The 27,116-nt window shown below is 44.9% G+C and overlaps 3 protein-coding genes across 3 annotated transcripts; 1 reads left to right on the top strand and 2 right to left on the bottom strand.

The window, feature by feature from the left end:
• Positions 1-389: 389 nt before the first annotated feature.
• Positions 390-6,895, bottom strand: LOC127776098 (type 2 DNA topoisomerase 6 subunit B-like). The gene is made up of 12 exons (XM_052302430.1): positions 6,579-6,895; positions 6,376-6,487; positions 6,218-6,301; positions 5,792-5,818; positions 4,984-5,095; positions 4,823-4,904; positions 4,540-4,560; positions 3,368-3,561; positions 2,413-2,554; positions 1,975-2,168; positions 1,723-1,846; positions 390-878 (listed from the first exon to the last, which is right to left on the bottom strand). Exons 1-12 carry the CDS (start codon positions 6,648-6,650, stop codon positions 579-581), a joined length of 1,464 nt encoding a protein of 487 aa, XP_052158390.1. The 5' UTR covers positions 6,651-6,895; the 3' UTR covers positions 390-578.
• Positions 6,896-7,115: 220 nt separating this feature from the next.
• Positions 7,116-11,861, top strand: LOC127776099 (probable isoprenylcysteine alpha-carbonyl methylesterase ICMEL1). Its single transcript, XM_052302432.1, has 11 exons — positions 7,116-7,586; positions 7,839-7,915; positions 8,239-8,308; positions 8,429-8,509; positions 8,640-8,714; positions 8,800-8,901; positions 9,245-9,385; positions 9,815-9,880; positions 10,032-10,175; positions 10,891-10,981; positions 11,439-11,861. Exons 1-11 carry the CDS (start codon positions 7,318-7,320, stop codon positions 11,598-11,600), a joined length of 1,278 nt encoding a protein of 425 aa, XP_052158392.1. The 5' UTR covers positions 7,116-7,317; the 3' UTR covers positions 11,601-11,861.
• Positions 11,862-12,970: 1,109 nt separating this feature from the next.
• Positions 12,971-17,981, bottom strand: LOC127776097 (mitogen-activated protein kinase 12). Its single transcript, XM_052302429.1, has 11 exons — positions 17,527-17,981; positions 16,213-16,621; positions 15,952-16,079; positions 15,819-15,878; positions 15,322-15,471; positions 15,046-15,201; positions 14,790-14,927; positions 14,629-14,702; positions 14,119-14,220; positions 13,781-14,021; positions 12,971-13,594 (listed from the first exon to the last, which is right to left on the bottom strand). Exons 1-11 carry the CDS (start codon positions 17,734-17,736, stop codon positions 13,520-13,522), a joined length of 1,743 nt encoding a protein of 580 aa, XP_052158389.1. The 5' UTR covers positions 17,737-17,981; the 3' UTR covers positions 12,971-13,519.
• Positions 17,982-27,116: the final 9,135 nt, after the last annotated feature.

Raw genomic sequence — 27,116 nt, 5'->3', positions numbered from 1 at the left:
GATATCAAGAAGGCAAGGATTCAACTCAAATTTTGTGGAATTTTCTACAAAAATAATGTAATTTGTCTGTAATGTTATACTCTATCCATCCTTTCTAAAATATAAGTATTTTTGGACTTCAACACGGTTTTCGAGATACTACTTTAACCAACAATATCTATAAAAGTAATATGTTTTAAATACAAATAATTGTATAGTACGATAGTTTGTTTAATGATAAATCTACTAATATTAATTTTACATGATTGTTTTTTTTTTGCTATTAATAGTCACAATTAAAAATATTTGACTTGGCACTATTTTAAAAATACTTATAGTATACACAATCTTCATGGAGTTATTGAACGCAGATATTATCATGAACGAGAACGAACAGAAAGAGATGCTCAGCACATGGACAATTACTTGCAGTTTCTGAATTTTTGACGTAACAATGTCTGAATTTTGTATACACGAGGCAGGAAACAGTCTCAGAGAGCAGTCTTTGTTAGTGTTTATAAAGTTCTCTGGTCAAAGTAAAGCTCTCTCACAGCATAGGAGATCTCTGGATTAGGAGTGCTACGAGACAATTGGAAATGCTAGAAATCGAAAATCATATCCTCATCTGGGTCGTCTTCATCCAGTAGGCTATAATCTTCATCGAACCTCTCGCACTCGAACAGATAAGGTGCGTTGTGCTCTACGTTCTCCTTGGTGTCATTCATCTCTATGATACGGTTCATCTTCTCACCGATGCAGGATCTAACCGCCCCTTCTGTGAGATCTTGATCTGAGCCTAGGCCGAGAAGAGCGATGCACTCATCTTGGAACTCTTGATCATTGGATGATAAGATTAAGCCAGCTATCGATTCTGCGAGATCAGGGACATACTCGCGAACCTGAATTATGGAAAGAACAAGTTACATCAAATTGTAGGCAATAACAAGTTACATCAAGTTACCTTAGGTTGGATTAACATTTGGATACTCATGGCACGCTTTTCAAACCGTAAAACGGTGCGTTTCGTGTGAAAACTTTTTATATGAAAGTTGTTCTAGAATATCAGATTAATCCATTTTTCAAGTTTGTAGTAATTGAACTGACAGTACGCAAATGTTAGGCCATGTCATTTGTGGCTTGCCACCAAACTAAGATTCAATGTGTGTCCTGATGAAAACTAGCAAGAATAGTTGAGGGCATACAGACTTACAAAGCCCATTCCCAAGCTGAACAATATTGCCGTCTAGTCTTTGTTCGGTATTTAAGGGGAGTGGTAATTTTGCTAGGGTGTACTAGGCAGTAGGCACACCAGTTCTTCCCTATACAGTTTTCCCCTCGTAGTATAAAGCCGACACACACTTGATATTTCAAGGGAAAGAAGTATCAAGGAAAGTGAAGATGATATTCACATTGAGGTAGGAACCAACAGAGTGATTATTTCTGATGATAAGTTACAGAAATTATAATATGAAGCTTATTATGACGTCAATCTAATTTGTGTGACCAAAAGAGCAACTATACAGAAAGTGGTCACTTTGCGAGGTTGGCAGGTGGCACAGATTAAGAAGTGTTGCATTGAGGTTGCACTAAATCTAACAGGTGTCGGTTCAGTACTACCTTATGTCTAACAATAGTTTTTCTTGAGTTATAAATTATAACAGGCAGAAAATACATACAAGTAAGGAATGGAAATAACAAACACACCAGTTACGTGGTTAACAGCAAAGTGTAGAAGGCACAAACCTTCTGGCCATGGCAGCTGAGAAAGTCCTCTGCATGGTCTGCTTTCAATCCAAACAATGCAGACTTAAGTGCCTTTCTTAGAAGATGCCTTTCAGGTTGAGAGCTCTTCCATTCATGAACAGCAGTAGCTACAGCAGGTCAAGGATAGCCAAATACAGTGATGGGAAATCCAACAGAGATATCCACAGCCAAATAGACAGGCGACACCATCACTAGAAAAAAGAAAGCATGCACAAAACAAAAGCTGGATATCCTTCGTGGTAAGTGTGAATGGCAATATCAACATGAGAAAATGCCATGTTATCCCATTGAAGCTCAGCATTTCCATCGTCATCAATGAAACCCCCTTTAAACTTGAAACCGTAGCTTTGCCAGTCTATGCTCATCAGCGCACTGAGGGAGGATTGTGAGATTGGACATGGTATGAACTCTACAAAATGCAAAACCTACAATAGACAATTCACCATTGAGTGGAAGCAGTGAGCATACTTGAACCACACCTTCAGCATAAACATTGGACGCCATGCTGTTATAACTTTTATAAGCTTACTAAATACAAGCAAGAATATACCACACAAGAGGCCCTCTTGCTTGTATACTACACCCATAACCAGTTAGACATCACAAGAACAAGTATGCTAATGTAATTGCATAATTAGTTTATGTAACTTAGAGGCCTATGGTGCAAACCTGTGTAGATGAACAATTTGTCATCCAACAGCTCAAATCAGATGAAGTAGGTGCAATCATTATCACTACTTCAACAAGTTGCCCTTTAGCTTTTCTTTTGTCTACATATTTTGCTGTTCCAGTTCCAATCTTCAGGCGATCTCTGAAGTGAGAAGGCAGAAGAGCAAAACATACAAGCCCTATCAACTATGTAATCAAAGCTATTTGAGGAATGTACAATTGCAGAGATAGATGATACACATATGGTATTCATTAGTATGCACATGACTGAATTCAACTACTACATACCAGGCTACCGAAAGGTAGGATACACAAGCATGCCTAAAAAGGTTGAACTGAAATGCTGAATGGGTTTGGGACTTTGGGTGATGGGAAAATGGGGCAATTAGACATTACTCAAATCTAGCGAATAGCACCAGACACTGTTGGCCACCTGAAGCAGTTCATCTGAAAGATCAGTACTTTGTTTAACAAAAGAAAGCTATTAGGCCTTGATATATACAATTCTAGAGCTCAAATGCGGCAGGATCTGATATCTTCACATTAAATAATGTTGATACACTCAATTGTGCATATTTGATTAATACATTTCAGATTTTATTAGATGTGATGGGATAAGACTTATTCCCCCAGCCTTCGTGTGTGCACAAGTGAGTTTTCATAACTACGTTCAGAATCAGTGACTGCAATTATTTTATTTACCGCTTCATGAGCGACAACTTTTCCTATGTGACACAAAGTCTAAAACACCCATAAATTAACTAAAAACCTGTTGTTTAGCGATTCAAGTGCAAGTTCCAGAAAAATGATTAAATATGGATGCTAAATTGCTAATGATAAGCTTCCACTGAAAGTCAAAATCCAAAAGATAACACACATCATAAATCTATTTCCAATAGCAAAGTAAAGAAATAAACAAATATGTCTAGAGTTAAACTCAGCAAGCAATGTTTACCTGTTCATGTAGCATGCTTCACACCTGTCAGATGTGTTAGCATGTGAGAGTGCATAATCTTTAAGGCCAGAAACTAGACGGTCAATACTTGATGTGGTAATGGAAATATGGACATCATCAGAATCTTGTGACAGACAAACGTCTCCTGATCCAGCACTGTCTGTTTGCGCAACAAAGAGCTCACATGCTAAATTCTGAGTAGTACAAAAGAAATCAAACAACCATTTAAGAGGTCACAATAAGAAAAAACAGAGTAAAAGCAGATAGATGCTTCTAATTCTAGGCCTGTTTACTGTGCAACAACTAAAACTGGACATATGCAAACACAAAGTAAAATTAGACATGTTCGGAGGAATGGAATGTAACCAAGTACTGAGGATGAATCATGATCATCAGTTTTATATCCTTTAATTACATCTCAGGATACACAATATTGTTGGTCTGAAAATGCAGGCAGACAAATTGGTGATATGATATCAGATGGCTGTTAAGAACTTATCAAACAAATGCATCTGTAGGAAACTCCAATATTAGGGTTTTCAGTTGTTTTGCCCTGTAGCATAGACCAATGAACACCGTGTTTTGTTACTTTTGTATTTGTGAATTTTCAGAAGTAAATAAATAAATACAGGAACATGTATTTTCATTTTGCACATCATGCACAAAGGTATGAGCCTCCATATAAAACGGGAACACATATAGAAATACATCAAACATGTCCTGCAGTGTGTGAAAAAGTATTCACATAATGCAATCTGCACATTCGATTTAGATGATATAAGTGGCATGAAATGTACTGTTGTTAGAGCAGTACGCCACACATGATACGGGATAATGTACTGTTGTTAGAGCAGTACGCCACACATGATACGGGATAAGCTAGAAGGCTTTGTAAATGACACAGTTATTCTAACAAGAAAAACACATCCTCAGAGAACAGCATCACCCGCTGCTAAGAGATAGACACACAATAGCACCAGTGTGTATGGTCAGTATGGACGAATAGCATTTGGCATTTTGACTTGAGGATTAAGGACTCAGGATTAAAGGGATTAATGGTGAGTATAAATATGATCAGTCATTATGAAATATGGAAAAAAAAACATAGTGAACAAAGAAAATAGGAAGAACACACTGGTTACAACTAGAGAAAAAAGTTCAGAAATACTTACAGATGCTCTTAGCACGAATATCTGCAAAGGTCAACAACAGAAACATGCTAGTTAGAAAGTATTCGGGACAATCGCGCAAAAAGAAATGGTTAGCAACATAATGTTACTAATTCTATCATATTTGGAAACAAATGACTATAGTAAGTCTGTAATATAGGATTGTTATGAGGATTCTATTATTGACAGGATAACAAATTACAACGATCACTAATGTTGCTAAGGTTGGGCAGGTAAAATTATGGTGAAAAAACATTTAAAAAATATGAATGTTCCTTAATACAACCTTGCGGACAAAACCAACCAACCATAATATTAAGTCATCAACATCAGCTTCAGTTGGCAGGCAAAGGCATACTTCAGTTCCACTGTGTTGAAAAAGGCATAAACGATTCAACAAACACCAGATTTCCATAGGTCACATCAAAGTAACACAAGAGGACCTGCCTGAATATAGCACGACTTTTGTACGTGGTCGCTAGCTTGGTAAATCTTGTGCTTGAAGATGTGTCTTCTTGAAGATTAAATTGATAACGATAAATAGCTTTGTCATCGATTCCTACAGATTGGAAAAGTATGCAATAAAAAGTTCAATAGCATTGAATAAACACATAGAATTAAGATAATAAAACAATAGTTTACAACATATATATTTATGTATTTGCATGGCAAATGCTAATTTGTGGAGGGATCCACAGGTGTCATAACATGTATTCAAAACAGAATAAACATACACACAGAATTTCTGGAAAATATCTGAAGAAACATAACAAGATAAGTATACGCAACATAAATATTTAACATTTCCTTTGACTCTAGAATTCCTTTTTATCCAATAAAGCCATTTTGAATAAATTAGACAGAATGTACAGAACTACATTATATGCAAAAAAGGAACAAAAAGGAACCAAGGAGACAGCAAGATTCAAATATAAGTTTTAGCAAAGTGAAACAGCGAATTTCATGGCATACTACTGTGGTTCGACCGATTTAAGTATGCCCACAATGCTATCAACTTTTGCAGCTCTTATGGGAAAATTCTCAGGCTTTGTGGGATTTCCACTCCAAAAAGAGATAATAAAATGAGCACTAGCAGCATGGGACCATGGAGAACAATGGACAACACATGATAACTTAAACATATGTTTTAGAATAAGGTGAAAGTATTAAATAAACAAGATGAAATGGTTTATGTCAGTATGGCACAAATGGAGCAGTGGAACCATGTAACACATAGATTAGATACGAAGCATACCTGTAGTTGTGATTAAGAGGGTACCATCTGCAGATGGAAAGAATTAGCGTGAGACAATGAATGCTGAACCAAGAGTTATGACAAACTCTAAACCAAATGAAGATACATGGCACAGTGTCAGGTACATGGTTGTTGCCCAAGAGAATGTCAGGGAAAAACATATATCCATCTTCCCATCAAGACCATCTACAATTCTACATATGAACATATCAAATGTAGTGATAATATATCTTAAGCAAATTCTGATGACTTGGTGAACTCCATATCTACTCCGTACCTAACAGGCTATACCGTACAAACCAACTTCCCAGATGATTCAGCGGTGTTGTTAACAACAGAACCACACATCTCATGCAATCCGCAGTCTGAGGATGCTACTGACAACCAGCAAACAGGGAAATTGAGCGAGAGAAGGTGATCGCATACCCCATTTCTCCACGGGGGTCTCACGCGCCAATGCATCTAGCTCCAGGAACTCCTCCAGCTTGCTCCCAACTCCAGTATCTGAAACTGCAGTAGTTCACGAATGTAAGCGGAAGGAAGGGGCAACAGATCACAACGGCGCAAGCGCGCAGCTGCACTACCAGATATACGCAGGGGCGAGGAACCAGCGGGTTCCGGGGAGCGCTTGACGGAGACCGTGAGCCGGCACGGCGACTCCGACATCCGGCAGCGCTGCACCGCCCAGTAAATCAACTGAAACCGAACAAGGAATCCAAACAAAGTGTATCATCAGGGGAGAGGACTCGGAATCGCACGCGAAGATGAGGGCGAGGGCGAGGCGTACGGAGTGGAGGAGCTTCCGGTAGGGCGAGGAGGAGGTGGGGGACGCCGTCGATGGAGGCGGGGAGGACGCCATGGATGGATGGAGCGGAGGGAGGGGAAGCGCTCGGCGAGTTGATGAGAGCTTGGTGTACTGACGAACAATGCACCTTCCTTCCACCGTCGGTCACCGCCGAGCTCGCCGGAGTTCCGCCGCCCTCCGGTCTCCGGCTCTGCGCCGCCGGTGGAATCCACGGTACCCGTCAACACAAATACGAATAAGAAGAAGGACCAAAATGTAAATGTGCTAATTCCCCGCTTCTCTTTTCTCGATATGGCCGCAACACAAATACGAATAAGAGTAAGGTCCAAAATGTAAATATGCGCTCCCCAACTACTCTTTTCTCGATCTGGCCGCACCTCAGATCGAACGGTTCAGACGCGTGCAGTTTTGGATTAGCGATCGTGGATGGATTTAACTGGTAATACGAAAATAATTAAAGGGGCTCTTCGAATAAATACTCCTCGCTGCCATGTGGTGGCCCACCTGTCAGCTCCCCCCCCCCCCCCCCCCCTCCAGGGAGAAGATCTTCTCTTCGCCGTCGTCCGCCGGAGCGCCGCCGCAGAACGACCGCCATCTCTCCCCGGCGACCTCGCCGTTGCGTGAGAGGCGGCCGCGCTACGTCTTGCCCGGAGCAGGGAGCGCTACGAGTCACGACGACGTGGGGGAATATCGCACGTCGCCGGCTGGTTTGTCAGTCGCGATGCAGGTGGAGCTCGCTGACCGCGCGGCAGCCCGGCCCAGCGAGACGGGGGAGGCTCCGCCGTCATCTCCAGCCGCCGCCGCCGCTGCATCAGCAGCAGCGGAGGACGCGCCGCTCTTGCCAGGTGGAGGTGGGGGTGTGCGGCGGCGGGTGGTGGTGAGCGAGCGGTTCCGGCAGCGCAGCGGATCCTTCCGGCGGGAGGTCCGCCGCGCGGCCGAGGAGACCTACCTACTCACGCGCCTCACGCTCATCCTCCTCCGCTACCTCGGGTACTCGCCAATTCCATTTCTGATAGTTCTACTCTACTACAGGGCTGCTATCACTTCAACCTTGCGATCTGTTTGTGTTAATGCTGTAATTTGGGGAAATTGTATCATGGCATGTTTACCACTGAGCTAAATGATCATTTCTAGGCTTTCTACTAAGATCAGATGCTAAACTGCTTTTGTGATTGTGCATGGGAGTATGGCCTTTTCGTGTTTTGTTCTTTGCAATAACCTGTCTCTGTCTGATTTATGCAGGATAGGCTACAGATGGATCAGGCAGTTCCTAGCCCTCTGTTGTTACACCTTCTTGCTCATGCCAGGTTTCATTCAAGGTTAGCCTTGCCATTACTCTTTTGTTGAGGGAGAGAAAGCATTTGCACTTGCTTGGCACATCTCCACATTTTTCTTTGGTTGATTCACCATGTCTTCATAAGTAGTATTTCGGTAGGATTTTGTGTTATATACCTGAGATCACAATTGTCCCATCCGCTGGTTTGAAACCTTAAGACTAGCATGGGTTCCATCCCACATCCTCTTCCTTAGTTAGTGCTAGAGCTCCTAGCCAGTTTTCAAAAGGAAAAACAAATTTCATTACCACAGAAAGTGTTTAACAGAATGGAGATGGCCTTGACTCTTTTTTTTTTCTTTAATACAGTTGTATATTATTATTTCTTCTCGAGCCAAGTTTGTAGAAGTGTTGTATATGGAGAACAACCAAGAAACAGGTACTTCTTGCTATCTTTTTCATAATGCTATGCTCATATTTGTATTTTAATTTGTCTTGGTGTACTTGGCATAGTCTATTATGCTGTTCATATATTGAACCCTGAAAATTCGTTATCTAGGCTGGATTTATACATACCTACCGATAGAACTGGGTTGAAGCCAGTTGTGGCATTTGTCACGGGTGGAGCTTGGATCATAGGGTGAGTAAAACTGTACAAGTATGTACTATCCTGGTCTCCAACTTTCTGTATTTTTACTACCTGAAGTTCCAGTAAGATTTAGATTGTGTGTTGACTCTATAATGGCAAATTATACATATCACATCCACAGATACAAAGGGTGGGGGGCCCTTTTGGGCAGGCGCTTGGCAGAGAGGGGCATCTTAGTTGCATGCATTGATTACAGGTACTCAAAATAAATTCCAAATATGCATATAGAAGAATGAGGGTTCATACCATTTTCATGGAGCATACCAATTATTTGTTTGCAGAAACTTTCCTCAAGGGACTATTGGTGACATGGTAGAAGATGCATCTCAAGGGATTGCCTTTGTCTGCAATAATATAGCTAGTTATGGAGGTGATCCTGAAAGGTTCATAACTTACAATGATATCAAACTTTCAAACTTTTCTGTTGCAATTACAAAATGGTTCCTACCAACGTATGCCCTTCTCATGCGCTGATGTGCACAAATTGTTACTGTATTAATAATTAGGATACCATCAGTGGAATGTGAGTTAGATTGCGTCAGAGACATATTTCATTTTGGCTATTTATATATTCTAGGGTTCTAGTAATAGGCACTGCATGGTATAAAGATCTTACATATGGAACTTCTGAAGCATTATGAATACAAGAAACAACTCAGCGTTCTGATTTTGGTATGGCATATATTGAGGCATCTTGTCCGTATCTGCTCTATCTAAATGATACAGGATTTATCTTGTTGGACAATCTGCTGGTGCTCATATTGCTGCTTGTACTCTCTTACACCAAGCTATTAAAGAATCTGGTGAAGGAGATGCTTCCACTTGGAGCATTGCACAGCTAAAAGCTTATTTTGGTATTTCTGGCGGGTAATATCCTATTCTCTTTACACTTACAGTAGGTGACATGCAGCAAGGCTTGCATTTTTTATAATGTGTATGAGAATGCGCATGTACACACTACTTTCAGTTTTCAGTTGTTTGTATCGTCAAATATTTGCAACAGTGTGCAGTGGAATATATCATGTAGTCTGCTGAGCTTCTTTGTGAGCAGAGCTGTAATATGCTGCTCTAGATTTAAGAAATCAGAAGTTCCCTTTTTAAGAAGTGACGTGGCAATTGGGCTCACTCTATAAATATTATTGATGATTCATGTTCAGCCTTTGTAATTTATGGATCATTTTGGTACCTTTGTTGTTAATATGAGATTATATTACATTTTTAGTAGTTTCATTAATGGTTCACATATACAGGAATTCTGGTGTATCGGACTTGACAGTTGATTTATGATTTCTACAGCTATAATCTTCTTAACTTGGTCGATCATTTCCATAAACGTGGCCTGTACCGATCGATCTTTCTCAGGTATATTTTTGTTTACAGCTAGTTAAAAGTAGCATAGTATTGTATTCATGTCCTCCACAACAACTCCCACATAACTATTGAACTATGTGAGCATATCATGTTGATTATCTTTATATACACTAAAACTCCACTTCAACAATATGTTTCACAGCATAATGGAAGGCGAGGAGTCGTTGCAAAAATTTTCTCCACTGGTGATGGTTAAGGACCCAGCTGCTAGGTCTGCAGTATCTCTATTACCTCGAATATTCCTTTTTCATGGAACAAGTGACTATTCAATACCATCGGCTGAGAGGTGGGTTCAACTGGAATGGTTGATCACATGGTGCATGTTTTCTTGTCGTATTGATTTGAAATCATTAGATTGGACAAACCAACTATATACTTATTCAGTTGTTTTCTCTTCCAGGAGATGAATGTCTCAGGTTAAGTGAAATGAAACTTTTCTCTCGAACAAAGTGAAATGAAACTCATTTAAACCTTTTTGACATTATTTTATAATAAGTATGCCTTATGATAAAGTTTCCACATGCTGTTACTGACCAAACAAAATGAGATGACTAAACCAAACTGAGGGACTTGGGTATTCTAAGGACTTTTGGATTGTTTATACTTCATAGTGCCCTGATCTTGTCTGCATCCATTTCAAATGAATTTTCCATGTTGTTTGGCATGCTGAAGAAAAACATAGACTAGTTAGAAATTGTTTCTTCTTGAATCTTATTGTAGTTTTGCACTAGTCAAGAAGAAGAGATAAGTCTAGTGCAACATCATGTCGTTGTGCCATTTCCTGTTGGTGTTGAGTAGTTAACACTTGTTAAGAAGAAACAAGTATTATTCTTAGGGATTCTAGTGCTACCATCTAGCTTTCATTTAGGAGATTTAGTCACTTGTTTGTTTTTCCTCCTCACCAGTAACTTTTGTAGTTGTGTTATCTGACGAAACTTCTATATTATGGATATTGCCATATTGGACTATTTGTATTGATTGACTTAATTGAAAAAATGCAGCGAGGCTTTCTTTGATGCTTTACAACAGAATGGCGCTAAAGCAGATCTGTTCTTGTATGATGGAAAGACACATACTGACTTGTTCCTTCAGGTAATCTATTGTTACATTAGTGGTTATTGGATATGGGTTGCTTTGTTTAGACATTTTATTCTTTTTGGCTTTTATGGTACTTTCTTTCTTCTAGATATAAAATTATTCATTCTTCGATGTAATGTTGTTCTTCTCTATATTGTGATTTCAAGATGGTCATAGTCTTTGATTTAAGAACCATTATGGTGGGTAGTATAACTAAGTACCTTCAGCCAATATAAAGGCGTTATCGGCTTAGTATACAATGTGATTGTAATTTGTTTACAAGAGAAAGGGCCTGAAGGTTCAACCCTTCAAAGAATTAACTGTCTCAACTGATCATCATGTATAAACTGTATTGCTTGATGTTTGTTATTGTCCCAACATGGGTATCACGCCCTGGTGTATTTGGCAGTGTAATTTGAATGCACAAAGTTCTTACGCTTGATGCTTTTTCTCTGATTAATCTGTGCTGTAGGATCCTCTCCGGGGTGGTAGGGATAAGCTGCTCGAAGAGATTGTTACTGTGATACACAATGACAATCCAGATACATCTGCCCAGCATCTTGCTGTACCTGTTGCACGCCGCCTTGTTCCTGAATTCATGCTTATGCTTGCTGGAAGAGTTAGTCCTTTCTGATTATGTTGGCGACCACTGATGGCAGCTATGTATATATTCAATGCAAGGATTGAGCCCAGAGAAATCTGCTGCTCCCGGATTAGCTAGCAGCTAGTCAGTTAGTGTAGTGTTCTAATTAAGATGCCAAATGTACCCCTTCGTTGAGTAGCTACCCGCCAGTATGTACAGATCTTGCCTCAGACGTCTGTCATTGACTCATTGTTGTATTGTATCTTAAGGTCTAGCTCATTATGCTTTAGTAACACATAACTTGATATCTTATGAAGCTCTGTTTGGACAAGGGTCAATCTGAGGAGAGAGCTTGTTGTGAATTGTAAGAATCTTGTGAAGACAACTGTTCTGACCGAAGAAAATCGTCATGAGATGTCTCCTGCCTTTCTGTAATTCAGTAGTCAGTAAATTCAGCTCCCAATAGAGTTGCTCGCAGTACTGGAATGGAGGGGTGTTCTGGAAGACGTTTCATCTGCGCACTTGAAGATGTCTGTGTGTCTTGTAAAAGAGTGTGTGGCTCAGTTATTGATCAATTAGACAAGAAAACATTGCATGCGAAAGGTGATGCTTCTTGATCTATTAGCACAGCTCTTTTTACAGAGGAACAGCACATGATAACCTTCACATGCCATTGGTTGGAAAATGAACATGCTCACATGGTGGAAAAGCTGGCCAGTCTTCATTCCTCCATGGACCAAATCTAATCTAAATATCTAATGTTGCATGACTCGCATCTGAATTGAGTAACATGATGGTAAGAGTAGATGAACGTGCATTGTGCGTGGGCATAACTCATAAGAAGTGGCAAATCATCTTTGGACGACTGTTTGCAGTGTCCAAAGTTCAAAGAAACTTGCCGTGCAGTGTCCTGCTTCCATATTATTGCCATCTGGTGTGTCTGGCAGAAATCTTGCACCGATCATCGTCATCTGTCATTGTCGCACTAAGGAATGCATCCTGGGTTTACCTGTTCAGAGTTCAGACTTCCATTTCTTCAGATGTTTTCACTATCCTGAGTAGCAGAAGATGAAATGGAAATGGGATCACTCAGAAATGACCGCTAATGCTAGCGATCAGTAGTCTAACGCGCATCATGAATATCAAAGTACGTGTGATTTTCTGCAACTTTGATCACAAAACATGTGGTTTATGCAGTTTACCTTTTTTTTTTAAGTAAGAGCTTGTGATCACATACCACATTTCTCCAAGGCATTCAGCTACAGGAATTTCTTCAGTGTGCTGCCAGCTCCAGCGTACGAAACTGCATTCCGGGTCGTCGGACTCGCGGCCGCCAAAACCTGTGACTTCGAACGAATCTCCTCCGCTACGTCTGGTATTCGCCAATTTCATTCTGAATTTCTGATGCAATTGTACACTCATACATACTACTCCTACTTGGCATTCATCTTGGAAAATTCGTGTGACATGATTATTAAGCACCGAGCTCAAACATCTGAACTTTACTAGGCTTAATGTACTGAAAATGAACAGTTCTTCAAAGAGGAATGGATCACTGTCTCAGCAGTTCTTCAAAGAGGAATGGATCAGTCTCACTGATAAACTGTTTCATATACCATTACAAAAAAAGCATGGATATGACTAGATCTCACTGGAAAATGAACATGCCCACATGATGCACAAGCTGGCTGCTTGCTATTCATTCCTCCATGGACAGATGGACTAATCTAGTGTTACATCAGAGGGATAATACATTAATCCATGCAGGGGTCCTGTAGTGACAGACAGCACAATGGCAAGAAGAATATGTGAACATGGATGAGCATAAGAAGATGCCAATCATCTCGGGCTGGCTGTTGCATACTTGCATTGTCCAAAGTCCAAACTTGCAGTGCAGCATTCTGCTTGGAAATTATCAGCATCTGGTGCGCCTCACAGAATCTTGCACTGATCATCGTCATCGTTGTGCACTAGGAGTGCATCCTGGAGACTTGTTCAGACAATCCATCGACCGACCCTTCCATTTCTTCAGAGATGTAATCATCCTAAAGGATAGCAAAAACAAAAGGGAAATGCAAAGGGAAATGGAGTTACTACCTATGCAACAAACCAGTCAATTCCTTTTCTTTTCACGCATCATTTCTTATACTTTTGTTCGATCGTGCATAGCTATGCAACTTTGCCGACTTATAAGAATCATAGACAAATTTCAGGCAGCAAAGTAACAGTACCTCTGGTTCTTTATTGTCCTTGACAGCGACACACTTGGAAGCACTAATGCTTGCACTCTTCAGATAGCTCCTCGAACTCAAGTCTGTGGATGTCACACCATTTTGGCCAGCAGATCCATGTTGTTGTGCATCTTGTGACATTGGAGGGCTTACTGTAGTGCGGGCAACGGAATCTGCACTCCTCTCTTGGTCATTGGTGTTTTGTTGGTTATAACCATCCTTTGATACACCTACTCTCTCCCTGTTATATGCAAAATCAATGGAGAAGTTAGCACAATAATTGATATGAAAGTAAGTAGGTCTGCACTTTTGATTTCTGATATTGCCACATTATGTACCTCGGTAAAGAAGCATGCTTCCTCTGCAGTGGAGAACCTCTTTCTCCTTTGCTGTAGTTCTCCTCAAGGTGTGCAAACTGTCGTTTGAAGCGATCAACCCCACTGCAGTAAGATAACAATATTAACAGAATAGCTATGTTCACGGTAAAAAAAGGAGAGAAAACCATGCAAGGACATGATAAATATATATTAGACGCACACATGGCTAGTGTTTCCTGTAACAATGTCCATGCAATTTTCGGGTGAAAGGAGCCTTGGAAATAAAGATATACCAAAATGAGAGCAACAAGAATAGATCAGATATTAACTCATGATAGCACTGCAAAGCAAATTACTACTATACTTAGTAAATTTGCTTTGCCAACAAGAGTATTTGGCGAAGGCAATTTTGTTGGTGCAAAGAAGTATATTGTACACCATGCTAACTTGCTGGAACAAAGCCAGATATTCATCTTTGTCACGTCAAATTTAAAACTGATGAAAGAAAGAAAAATTAATGCAAGACTCCACCTTGGATAGAGGAAGCTAATCTGCTCTCCACCTTTCATATACTCTTGCAGCATCTGTGGGTGATACTCCAAAATCTGTTTGCTTTTCATAATTATCAATCTTGAAAAGCTGAAAATTTTATTATTAACACAAAGCAGGAAACTTGAGCTATTGCTTTGTACCTCTCGATAAATTAATTCTCTAACATCATCTTTTGTCAGCTTCCGTCTCTCGAATTCAAACTCAAGTTTTGAGATTGGATGTCTTGAGGGCTCACGTTCCACATTAGCAAGACTTGCGAAGTACGGATCAGCCAAAGCCTGAAAATTGGAAGAGAATATAACATATAAAAAATGTGTGTTTTCTGAAAGTTTTTTTTTTAAAAAAAAAACTACTTTTGAGGTTTGGAAAGGATGCTATGCTTTCTCTTGAGCTTACTTCTTCAGCTGAAGGCCGATCTTTAGGATCAAATGCCAGTAAACGCTCTAGCAGACGAAGAGCCAAGGGGTCAGTATTGCGGAACTTCTGAGAGAAGGGGACAGCATGTTTTTTCCGCATGGTGCTCAAGTATCTCCTGGCCTTCTCATTTCGAATCTGCAGAGACGCAGAAAACAGTAAGGTGATTGTTTCATCTTATTAGAGAATTGGATCTTCTTGAATGTTACTGAATAGGAGGTTCAAGGATATATGAGAATCGGTATAAAGTAAACATACCCTGGATAAGGTTTCTGATGATGGAGTTCCAAGAAGATCTGTTATAATATCTAATTGGTGCACAACATTCTTCCCAGGAAATAGTGGTCTCCCAGTGAGAAGTTCAGCAAATATGCACCCAATACTCCAAATATCAATTGCAGGAGTGTACTGTATGCAAATTGGCTCTTGTTAGAACACATAAAACACATGGAACGCTAGAGCATCAGCATTGCACAAAAGAGTTCACAGTATATTGTTTCTCTACAAGAATGTTACTCATCCAGTTTCAAGTGGCGCAGCTTTGATAGAAAATTGTATGTACAAACAACTAAAATATCAACAAAAAGAAAAATAACTTAATTTTCTATACTTCATTTAGCACAACTGTAAGTTGGATAGATAAAGAAAAAGGAAAAAAAAAAGAAAGCATTGCTAAAAACAACTAGACCAGTTCATCTATGGTGCCACAAAAGCATTAATCTTGATTGAAAGAATTCTAGTGTTGAAGACCTTACTTTGGAGAAAAATGAGCCACATAATTCAGGTGCTCGGTACCACCTCGTTGCAACATAATCCTTCACAAAGTAGAACATAATTAATAACATAAAGACTTAAAGAGGAATGTAAAATCTCATATAAGCACATTACCGTCCAAAATATTGCTGAAGGGGCATCATTGAATGATGCTCGGGCAAGTCCGAAATCACATATTTTCAATTTGCAGTCTGAGTTTGCTAGTATATTCTTGGGCTTTAGATCGCGATGAAATACATTAGCTGTGCCAATATAGATGATTTATCAGAGAATAAGCTAGAATTCCATGTTAATTGATAAATCAACAGAACTATGTGTTTAATGGTGGTCAAGTAGGTTCTTGGGGAATTGGGGATTATCAGTAGTTAAGCTTACCTGCATGGATGTACTTGAGAGCACGGAGAAGTTGGTACAGGAAAAACTGGTAGTGCTCCGGGGTGAGGTCATCGTTCGCTCTGATGACTTGATGGAGATCTGACTCCATGAGCTCAAAAACAACATAAATATCTTGGAACTCCCTTCGAGAAGGGGGAAGCATAATGTGTTTGATCTCAACTATGTCTGGGTGACGGAGCAGACGAAGGAGCTTGATCTCACGCAATATGCGCGTAGCGTCTGATACATGCTCAAACACATCATTGATCTTCTTGATCGCAACCCGCTCACCCGTGCGGGTATCTACTGCAGCAGCAACTACTCCATAACTTCCTTTGCCAATGACTTCCTGGATCTGGTACTGGCTTGCTTCTCCATACTCAGTGAAGAACTCCATTTCCACTGTGTTCTACAAGATCACAATTTTGCAAGAAAATATTAAGCTAACTAAAAATACAGAGTGGCTGGTTATAAAACTTCTTCAGTAGTAGAATAGCCCTATAAACAAAACCATGATCTTTTCCCTGGAAATATCATGACCAACCTAACAAAAATTGACATTTTCAGTACATAGACATGTAGGTTTATTCGCAAATGAAAGGAACACCTGCTCCATACCATGTGCAAGACGCGACTTGTTCCCAATAGAAACAGTCCGTACCAGAGATATACATAGGCCAGACCAAGTCAAACCTGGAGTACTAATTAGTAGCCGATTCTGATGAGATCATCCAAAACCACAAGTGGACAACTTGGATATGAGCTCCTAAGGATCAGTATGACAAGGATGATGGGACCAATTGTTGAGAACAGCTCCAAAAGAGGGCACAAGCTTTTTGCATAGTAGTGCTGCAATTGCACTCCTCTAAGAAATGGAGCATGCAGGAGCAAGTAATTTCAGAACTAAGCAAACAGAGAAAGAAAGAAAGAAAGAAACTTAAGTTTTACGAGATCGATCGTTTCATAGATCACTGGAATAACACAGGTCAACAGCCAGGATGACGAATCGGATGGCAGTTTACAAGCAACTATCGCTCTACAAGCAACCATCGAAAGAAGAAAGATTGGATAGAACACGCAAGCTTTACCTGCACTTGAGCTGTATTGCACTTTGCACAGATCATAGAAAAAAAGAAATAATGATATTGTACAGTATGCAAGTAATTCAGGTGCCACGAAGATCTGATCTTGTCTAAGAACCCCTCGTGGCCACGAATCAAGGATCACGAGAAAGCCTGAAACTTTCATTTCACCCCCAAACTGAAAAGAAAACGAAGCAAAGCAAAGCACACTTCACACTAGGCACCTCCTCACCTTCTTGTGGCTCTCGACGGGGAGAGGCATCTTGCGCTTGGGCACGCGGATGCGGATGGAGCGGAGGGCGACGAGATCCGGGTCGTCGGCGACCTCGAGGTCGGAGGAGGCGACCTCCTCGCCGGCGTTGGACGACTGGTTGGAGCCGGACGCCGTGCGGCGGTGGAAGAGGCGGCGGAATCCGTCGACGAGCGTTCCCCCTCCCCCCATCCCCCTCCCTACCAGTTCCCCGCCGGCATTGGCTAGCTACACCACCGCAGCTCGCCTTCCAAGCTCTCGCGTTCTTGGCTACTTCTTCTCCTTCCAAGCTCGGACCTTTCTTCCCGCGTTCCCGCGACCAAGCTTGCCTCCTCTCTCCCCGCGCGAAGTCTTCGGCGAGTAATGGATGGATGGATGGATGCAGAAGCAGAAGGCGAGGAGGAAGAAAGCGATGGTGGTGGTGGTGGTGATGGGGAAGAAGTAGCAGGATCTCCTCGTCTTATACTTCTGATTAGTGACCGATTTTTTTTTCTCCTCCCCGTCTGCCGCGTACTCCCTCTATTTCATATTATAATATTTTCTAGCATTATATATATTTATATTTATATATATATATATATATATTATAGTATAAAACGGAAAAAATAATAGAAAACTAATCTATAAAATATAACACACTGCAATACTAAAAATATAGATAGTATTAAGACATTTTGTATTAGGTTGTAGCCTCATCGATTACCCATATTTCCTAGTAATACTAAAACGGTTTATTAAGAAATAAAAATTAATTTATCAGTAAAAACTGTCTTATATTAGTTCGTAACGACTTAAAAACCAACGTTAAAATAATTATATTGAAAATATCTTAAAATCAACTTAAAAATCAAGTTTAAAAATTTTAATTTTTAGCTTTTAATTTGATTTATTAGAACAACGAATGAGACTCAATGTTTTTTATGGATTGTAGGGAGCAGTACAGTGGCCAGATCACACACGGTGCGTGTTGATGAAGACGATCAAGTGGGTGGTGGTACGTGCAAATCTGGAAGGAAAACGGTGCACCGGCCGGTTTCCATCTTGCCATCAAAGGAAGCAGCAGGGAAATCCCAGTAGTGGAAGTACAGCTAGATTTTTAGTATTAGTACGATGTGGACAAGACTTACTCCTACTGCATTTGCATGCACGGCTGTACTGTACTCCAATTGTGTGAAAGTTATGGCCGAATCTGCCCTGCACGTACGATTTGGTCTCAACTATGTATTTTCCTGTACTGTATAATAATCTCAATTCTAAAATGGAAAATAATTTGCTAGAACTATACTACTACTAGTAGTACTTGCGAATTGGTCTAGACCGTTACCTGTATGGATTGAATTTGTCTGCGGAAATTCTCTGGCACCAGGCACAGGAACATGCTGCAATTAACATGCGGTCAACGCTGCACAGAGGAGAGACATCCTGGTTCCAGTTGGTAAGGTTAACCGGATTCTGACCGCTAACGACTGGAAACACCATGTAAGAACAATACTACAATACTGCGGTCCCCATCGTTTAGTATATTCATATGCTTATCAGTCAAAATTTAAATTTTTAACGTTAAATTTTGAGTTGATTTTGGGATTCTTTTTATCAAAGTTTATTTTCCAGTCTTTGCTTTTAGATCGCTAAGAACACATGTATAAAAGTTTTATTCACAAAATACTTTTCGTTTGCAGATATGTCGTTTGACTTATTCCACCAATATGCCAAACGATGGCACCCGTAAAACGCAGCATACGCCGATGCACGCAAATGTGCAATGCCATTATGCAAGCATGAATACGAAATCTTGCTCATGTACGAACATAAACATGCAACTATAGATTAACCAAATGCTCTACAACATTTATAACCATTGATCAAATTCTACATGAATCAAATCCCCATCATGGGATAATATGCATAGCAATTTTCATCTGCTAATGCTTAATCAGATCAGATAGCGATGATTGGAGGAGATTACTCGTAGTAGACCAGGCCGATATTCCCTGTGCCACCTCCATGTGGGCCCCACTAGCCATGCATCCCCTTGACGTGACGGTGATGCGAGAGACAGCTGGCGTGGCGGTGCACACAGACACAGCCCGGGCATTGCAGCGTCAGTCACATGCACGGTCGCCGCCGGCCGGAAGGAGACGGGACAGCTGGCGTGTTGCCTCCACGCCGCACCAACGCCAACGCGTCGTCGCCGCCCTCGTGGGCCGGCTTGGCTCGACGTGGCCTTTTCACCCGCGGGCCAGTCCAACGCCGTGTGTCCCCACTCGACGCGGGTTTCGAGGAGGGTGGGGCCCGCATGGCGGTTCCTGGCCCATGCTGACAACCGGGCGGTTTGTGGGCCCCACATACTGGGCCGGATGATTGGAGTGAGGCCTTCAACGTGGGCCACTTAGTTTCGGCCCGTTTGCACGCGGGAGAGAAAATCTCTCTCTGGTCACGGGCCTCCAGCCTTACTGGCTTCCTTCCGGCGAGGGCGAGGCGGAGAGGTGGGCGCCCGCCTCTGCCTCCGCCTCCGTCTCGCCGCGCTCCGGCGGGTGGCCGGGCCGGGGCGCCTCCACGGCCTCGTGGAAGCCGCGCTCCGGCGCCGCCGGCAGCAACGTGTGGGCGAGGCTGTTGCTGCGAGCGCCCGCAGAGACCACTCCGCTTTTGAAGGGTATGTTGATCTCCCCCATTTATGGCAGCGGTTTCTGTTTGGTTCCGCGTTGCTGTTCATGCGCCAGTGATGGAGGATGTGTTATTGCTTATTGAATTTGATTGTGATGTCCATTTTGCTATTTACTTTCACGTGTATGTTTGATAGTAGTCAGCGCAAGTAAACCTGGCATCTACAAATGCAGAAGGGAATCAAGGGATTGGATTTTGGGATCTCTTCCTTTTGGGGAATTTTTAGGTGCCACAAGCTAACATGTCCTAGGAGCTAGAATGTCTCAGTGATTTTTTTTCAATGCATAAAATCGATGGTTCATTTCTGCAATTGGACGATTCATTACATTTTTAGCTTAGAGAAATAGTTAATACATGAGGTACAAGAGCGAATTCCTTTGGTTTCCATACCGTGACTATGATTCTGCTTTCTGCCATCCGCAATTCAGTCTAGGATAAACCGAATGGCTCTCATATTGTTCTCCCATGTAAACATATTAGCTGAAATAGGCACTATCTGAACCCAATGGCCATTGTCTATCGATCCCAATATCTTTATATAGATGCAGTTATGATTGGCTGCATGGCTTTAATTTCTCATTTTAAACTACAGAATGCATTTTAAGGTTTCTTTGATGTGAATTGGTAAAGTATTTGGCTGCATACATCCGCGTTGGATGTAGAGGCCCGGTTTTACCCGTTTTCTAAAAAATAAACTGGTAAAATAGAATACAGAAGGCGGCAATTAATACACAGTGTATGCTCTTACTATTGAGTGTTTAGTGCCTTAGTGATCAACTGGAGCATGTAAGGATATAGACTTCTGATCCTCACAATATTTCAAACTTCGGCTTATAACTTTTTCACACTTTTTTCGCCGGGCCGGCAAAGATGCCGGCCGAAGTATATTAAGATAGAGCAAAGAATGTACCTTATTGGTTACAAGCAGGGCCACATTCCTTTTAAGAGAGGCAGAAAAGTCGTCGCTCAAAGGAGATGGGGAGCAAACACACAAAAAACCTCTCTCAACAGAGCTACAACAAGCCTTCTCACGGAGGAGGGATCAAACCCGCCGCCAGCCACGTTTCCCATTCATCCTTGATCGTCGCGAACAGACAGGCCGGCAAGGAGGCTCGGCCATCGAACACGCGAGCGTTCCGTTCCTTCCAGATCAGCCAAGTCACCAAAATCACGCCCGCATCAAAGGTTTTCCTCTCCTTCTTGGTAACCACCTTGCGCGCGGCACACCACCAAGTGGGCAAGTCATCATCCGGCACTGCATGAAGGAGGCCAATCCTGCCCCTAACCAGCCCCCAAACTTCACGAGAGAAGGCGCAGTCAAGGAAGAGGTGGGTGCAAGATTCGATATCTTTGGAGCAAAGATGGCAGATTGGAGCCAGATGCCATCCACGCCGTTGCAAATTATCAGCCGTAAGGCAGGCATTCTTCATGGCGCAGAACATAAAGAATTTGCAGCGTTCCGGCGCGCGTGACTTCCAAATAATCTTGCCCAACAAACATCGAGTACGACCAGCGGATAGCAAAGAGTAGGCTGATTTGACAGAGAAGGTTCCGTTCTTCGCCGGCCACCAAACCGCCGTGTCAGCTACCGCGGGCTCAAGCTGTACCGAGGAAAGAAGGTAAGCCTGAATGGATAGCGCGCCCCTGATGTCCTCCACCCAAGCGTTGTCTCGCAACCCCGCTGCCACCGTCCTCGACTTGCAATGGACGAAGGAGAAGAGAACAGGGAAGCGTGCGGATAAGGGGCCGCCGTCTGGTAGCCAATTGTCCAACCAGAGGGACGACCCCTCCCCATTACCGAGGCGCATCTTGCAACCAGCCATGAAGCAGTGATTGACTCTCTTGTCCATCGGCGGTGCCATGTTCACCCAAGGCCGGAGCGGCTGATCTCGGCAAACCCACGGCCAGCGCGAGCGCAGAGCAACACCCATGAGACGGAGGTCCTTAATGCCGAGGCTGCCATTTCAAAAGGCAAGCAGAGTTTGTCCCATGCCACAAGGCTGCAAGTACCGGCTGCGTTCTCATCGCCTTTCCAAAGGAATCCCCTACACTTCCGTTCGATCTCCTTGATTGCCCACGACGGTAACTCAAGCACAGACATAAAATAGAGAGGGAGGGTCATCAACACGTGCTTGATGATGGCAAGGCGGGCATCAGGCCCCAGGAGCTTAGGTTTCCAGCCGGCAAGATTCTTACCAAGTCAGTCCATCAACGGTTGAATGTCTGCCTTGACAGGCTTGCGCACCGATAGAGGGAGACCGAGGTATTTAATGGGGAGTTGTCTAACCGGGCAACCAAGCACGTCAGCCACCTCATCGATTTGCTCTTGGGAGCAATGAATTGGAGTGATGGAGCTCTTCGAGTAATTGGAGACCAGACCGGTTGCCGTACCCATCATGCTGAGCAGACAGCGAATAGAGGCGGCATCCATGGATGAGGGATGGAAGAAGATGATGGCGTCATCTGCGTAGAGCGAAGTCCGCAAGGGAAGCACACCACCGGCCAGCGGGCTCAAGGCACCTCTACACACAGCGGTGTTACACAGGGCAGCGAAGGTCTCCATCACCAGAACGAAGAGCAGCGGCGACAGCGGGTCACCCTGCCGCAAACCCCTGGCCAGGCCGATCCTATGCGTGTCCCGACCGTTGATGCAGACCGTGGTAGAGGAGGAACCCAACAGCACGGCGATGCAATCTCTCCACTTAGACCCGAAACCCAGATGGCGAAGCAGCTCAATCAGGAATTCCCACGAAACCGAGTCGAAAGCTTTCGCAATGTCAAGCTTAAGCAGGACAGCAGGGCATTTTGCACGATGAAGCTTCCGTACCACACCTTGCACATACAAGAAGTTTTCCTGAATTCTTCTGGACTTGATGAACGCCGACTGAGCGGGGCCAACAAGTTCATTCATGCGAGCAGCCAGACGAGCAGCGAGAACCTTAGTGAAGAGCTTGATGAAGCTGTGAATGAGGCTAATGGGCCTATAGTCTGCCAGCTGCGTCGGATCGTCTTTCTTGGGGAGTAGGATGATGGATGCAGTGTTCAGGAGATGAAGATGCTGCGAATTAGCGTTGAACACTAGGTTGAGGGCTGCTACAACATCGTCCTTCACAATATTCCAGCATCTTCTGTAGAAGGCCGCGCCTAAACCGTCCGGTCCCGGAGCCCTGTCCACGGGCATCTCTAACATCACCTTCTTTGCTTCATCTTTTGTGATCTCCACCTCGAGCTCCGATAAATTGAGAGAGGGCAGACCCAGGCGGCCTAGATCAAGAGCCGCAGACGGAGGCGACAGTGAACCCATGATGCTGCAGAAGTAGTCATGGGCCATATCTAGCTTGTCTTCCTCTGTTACACCCCAAACTCCACCGTGCTGAATCATAGGGATTATCTTCTTTCTACGCCGTGCATTGATCTTCAAGTGGAAGAATTGGGAGGCCGTCCCGCTATGCTTTAGGTACCGCAGACGTGCCCACTGTCGCAGACGGATGCGCTCGAGCGAGGCGAGTGCGAGGCACCTCCCCTTGAGTGTCACACGAAGGGAGCGCTCCTCCGGGGACAACTGGCGAGAATCCATTGCCCTGTCCAACTGAAGAATCACTTCATGCGCCACAGCGAGCTGCAAGCGCAGCTCCCTAATGCGATGTGCTCCCCATGATTTAAGTGCCGTCGCCGTAGCCTTGAGCTTAAAGTGAAGAGAACTGAAGGCATTTGAGCCTGCCGGGGCCGATTCCCAGGCAGCCCGAACAATCTGGTCGAAACCATCCAGGTGCAACCAGAACGCCTCAAATTTGAATCTTCGCGGCCTATGGACCATCGTGTCACAAGCCAAAAGAAGAGGACAATGATCCGAAGCCGACGAGCTGAGAGCTTGCAGGTGCCCATCCCGGAAGATGTCCTCCCACTCCGCATTCACCAGGACTTTGTCGATCTTGGTAAGAGTCGGTGACTCTTGTTCGCTGCTCCAAGTGAAGCGACGGCCGAACAGATAAAGCTCCCTGAGCTCCAGCAGGTTCAGCAAACATCTGAACCGGTTGATCATGCGTCTGTCAACATTCTGGTTGTTCTTATCTGATTCCGCCGCCAGGAGATTAAAATCCCCCACGATGCACCATGCTCCCTGGACATGATGCTGACCCACGACCGTCAGCTCATTAAGGAACTGCACCTTTTGCTCAGGTGCTTGCGGCCCATAGACATTGGTCAATGTCCACACAGCCCCCCCTTCCAAATTGGTCACACTCAGCGTGAGTGACCAAGTTCCCTTGTGCAGGCAGCTCATAGCAAAACGATCGGCGCGCCAAGAAATGAACTGACCACCTCTGGAACCATCAGACGGGATGAACTCAAAATTATCCAACAACGAGCCACATGATTGCACTACAAGCTGCCTATCCAGCGCAGCCAACTTCGACTCTTGACAACAGAAAATGGAAGCACCAGAAGATCTAACCAACCCTGCTACGAGAGACCTCTTACTGGGGTTATTCAGCCCCCTTACATTCCAAACTAACAGAGAGCAAGACATTGGAAACAGAGGAAGAGGCTACAACAGTTAAGGAACAGGCGCGACATCAGAAGACCTCCACTCCCTGTGAAAGTGACACCTTGACGCAGCAGAGCGCAGCCAAGGCTTGGATGTGGGACGGCACCAGCGGCGTCTTAAAGAGCTCCAGGTACTTGAGGATATCTGTTTCTTCCACCTTGTTCTCATCGTCAACCACGCCGAGTTTCTTCATGAGCACACGTTGCGCCTTCGAGGCCGAGTGTTGGTGACGCCCACCGTTCATGGCAGCCAGCCTCTCACTGCGCCTGGGAGTTTGTGTGTACGGCTCCATCCGCCGCGACCAGCGCACCGGCTTCGGGGGTGGAAACTTGCCAAGGATCGCGCCCGGCAGGGGCACCATCAGATCACCGAGCGAGGGGACAATCTCCCCCGCCAGCAGATCAGGAACAGGGAGGGAGGCATCCTGCAACGCGCCCTGTACCGGAGAAGCCACAGCCTGTGTGGCAAGTGGCGGGCTCCCAGAAGCAGCCCGACGAGTAGGCCACTTGCGGCCCGTAGTCGGACGGAGGTGGCGACGACAGTACACCAGAGCTGGGCTGGAGATGTGCACCTCGGGCCAGGGCCCAAGGCCCAAAATGCCTTGCGACGCCCCCTCACACAGAGGCGCCAATTCTCGTGCCCCAGGGGAGTTGAAACCCGTCTTTGCGCGTTCGTCCTCATCAACTGGTGCCGTAGCTGGGGGAGGTTGTGACGACATTAATACCGCTGAGCACAACAAATCTTGGGCGGGCGCATCGAAAGATAGCCGCCTGGCAAGCCCCTTCTGCCCCAGCTCACTTACAGGTGGGGTCACCCCCAAACGCGCTGGTGCTGAAGCAGGGCTGGTTAATGAGCCTGGCCCCACCCCAACCAGCTGCATGGTGATCACCGCCTCACCTGGAGACGTGTGCACGGACGTAGCGCCCATGGCGGAGGTCGAAGCTTGGTTTCCGGCCGACGGAAGCACTTGGGCGGTCGCAGCCTGAGAGGCTGGCGCCGAGCATCCAGGAGCTGGCCCCTCACCTTCGGACAGCGACGGCGGGGAGAATTGCGGCCCCTGAAGAAAGTCAGGCGGCCCCAGAACAGCGGCCGCAACAGCCTGCCCGACGTCCGGCGTCCGACCTCCGACCGGATAAGGGGGAACTACCTGCCCGACGCACAACGAATCGAGCGGCGGGGAGATATCCTCCGACCCCAAAAGGATGTCAGGTGACCCCAGAACAGCGGCCACAACAGCTGCCGGGGAAGGAAGAACGTCCTGCGCAATGTACGACGCCGCTAGAGGTTGTGCAGCCGCCAGCCCGTCCACCGACGGCACGAAATGCTGAACGGGCGCAGGCAGCACCAGAGGCGGCGCCTACTGGGCGGACGCAGGCAGCACCAGGGGGACAACAGGCGCCGGCTCCGCATGCTGTACCCCCTCGAGAGGCAGCTGTCGCTGGAGGCCACCCGCCGTCCCCGCACTCGAGCCCGCGAAACCGTGGCCGCCACCCAACGGCTGGCCCGGGCCAGAGCCGTCGATCCTGCCAAGGAACGCGTTGTAAGTGCGCCTGCGAGGGGCCTCGTGATCGTCGAGGAAAGGGTCATAGGACGGACTGTCCGGCAGTTGCCGGACGGGGTCGACCACCTCCCTAAGATGCAGGAGGAGATCGAAGGTGAGACACTTCTTCTCTGTGGGCGGGGCCGGGGGAGACTGTGACACGAGCAGCTCGAACATGTCAGGATCATCAGTCGCAGGCGGCATCCACCATTCTTGCATCGGCTCGGGGATGTCAAGGACGAACTCCTTCGGGATTTTGGACGGGTCGGCTGACCAGGCCAACACCTCCAACATACACGCATCAACTGGATCGAACAGCTCGATGAACTGACAATCAATCTTGTTGAGGAGCTGCTTGACAGCCTCGATCTCCATGGCGTGGGCTGGGAGGCCCTCTACAGCCAGCTTGACGACGAAGAGAAGCTTGGAGGTTCGAGCGTGGACCGCACGATGCCAGCGCCAAGCGCCCCGACCACGCGAGCACGGCCGAGCAGTCCTCTTCTCGCCGGAACGAGAGGAGGAAGTCCGACGGCCTGGTGACCTCGACGCGGACATCCCCAGGGGGGAGCCCACAGAGATCGCTCAGCGCGGCGACCATCATCGCCGGCGAGACCTCCTTTCTCCCCGAGAGCACCGAGGCAACCAGGGAACGCCCCCTCAGACGCTGCTCAATCGCCGACATGCCGGGGGTCCAAGAAAGGACGCCGCGGCCACCATGCGGGCGCAGGAGCGGGTCGCCGGCACCCAAGCCCTCCTCCATCGGCTTGGCGCAAGCAGGCTTCACCGGAGCTGACGCAGGCTTGGTTGGAGATGGCGTTGAGA

Source organism: Oryza glaberrima, chromosome 6, assembly GCF_000147395.1.
Source record: "Oryza glaberrima chromosome 6, OglaRS2, whole genome shotgun sequence".
NCBI classification, from domain to species: domain Eukaryota; kingdom Viridiplantae; phylum Streptophyta; class Magnoliopsida; order Poales; family Poaceae; genus Oryza; species Oryza glaberrima.
The sequence above is the reverse complement of the archived record's forward strand: the minus strand, read 5'-3'. Positions and strand labels throughout refer to the sequence as shown.

Excerpts from the sequence above, each read along its gene's own strand:
- LOC127776097 (XM_052302429.1), bottom strand. The coding sequence starts at position 17,736 with ATGGGGGGAGGGGGAACGCTCGTCGACGGATTCCGCCGCCTCTTCCAC. Across the intron at positions 14,703-14,789 it reads GAGAATTAATTTATCGAGAG|ATTTTGGAGTATCACCCACA; the intron begins GTACAAAGCAAT and ends AAAAGCAAACAG. Across the intron at positions 14,221-14,628 it reads ATTAGCTTCCTCTATCCAAG|TGGGGTTGATCGCTTCAAAC; the intron begins GTGGAGTCTTGC and ends ATCTTACTGCAG.
- LOC127776098 (XM_052302430.1), bottom strand. The coding sequence starts at position 6,650 with ATGGCGTCCTCCCCGCCTCCATCGACGGCGTCCCCCACCTCCTCCTCG. Across the intron at positions 5,819-6,217 it reads GACCCCCGTGGAGAAATGGG|ATGGTACCCTCTTAATCACA; the intron begins GTATGCGATCAC and ends TTCCATCTGCAG. Across the intron at positions 1,847-1,974 it reads ATTCACACTTACCACGAAGG|TGCTGTTCATGAATGGAAGA; the intron begins ATATCCAGCTTT and ends TGCTGTAGCTAC.
- LOC127776099 (XM_052302432.1), top strand. The coding sequence starts at position 7,318 with ATGCAGGTGGAGCTCGCTGACCGCGCGGCAGCCCGGCCCAGCGAGACG. Across the intron at positions 8,309-8,428 it reads GGAGAACAACCAAGAAACAG|GCTGGATTTATACATACCTA; the intron begins GTACTTCTTGCT and ends TTCGTTATCTAG. Across the intron at positions 8,715-8,799 it reads GTTGCATGCATTGATTACAG|AAACTTTCCTCAAGGGACTA; the intron begins GTACTCAAAATA and ends ATTTGTTTGCAG.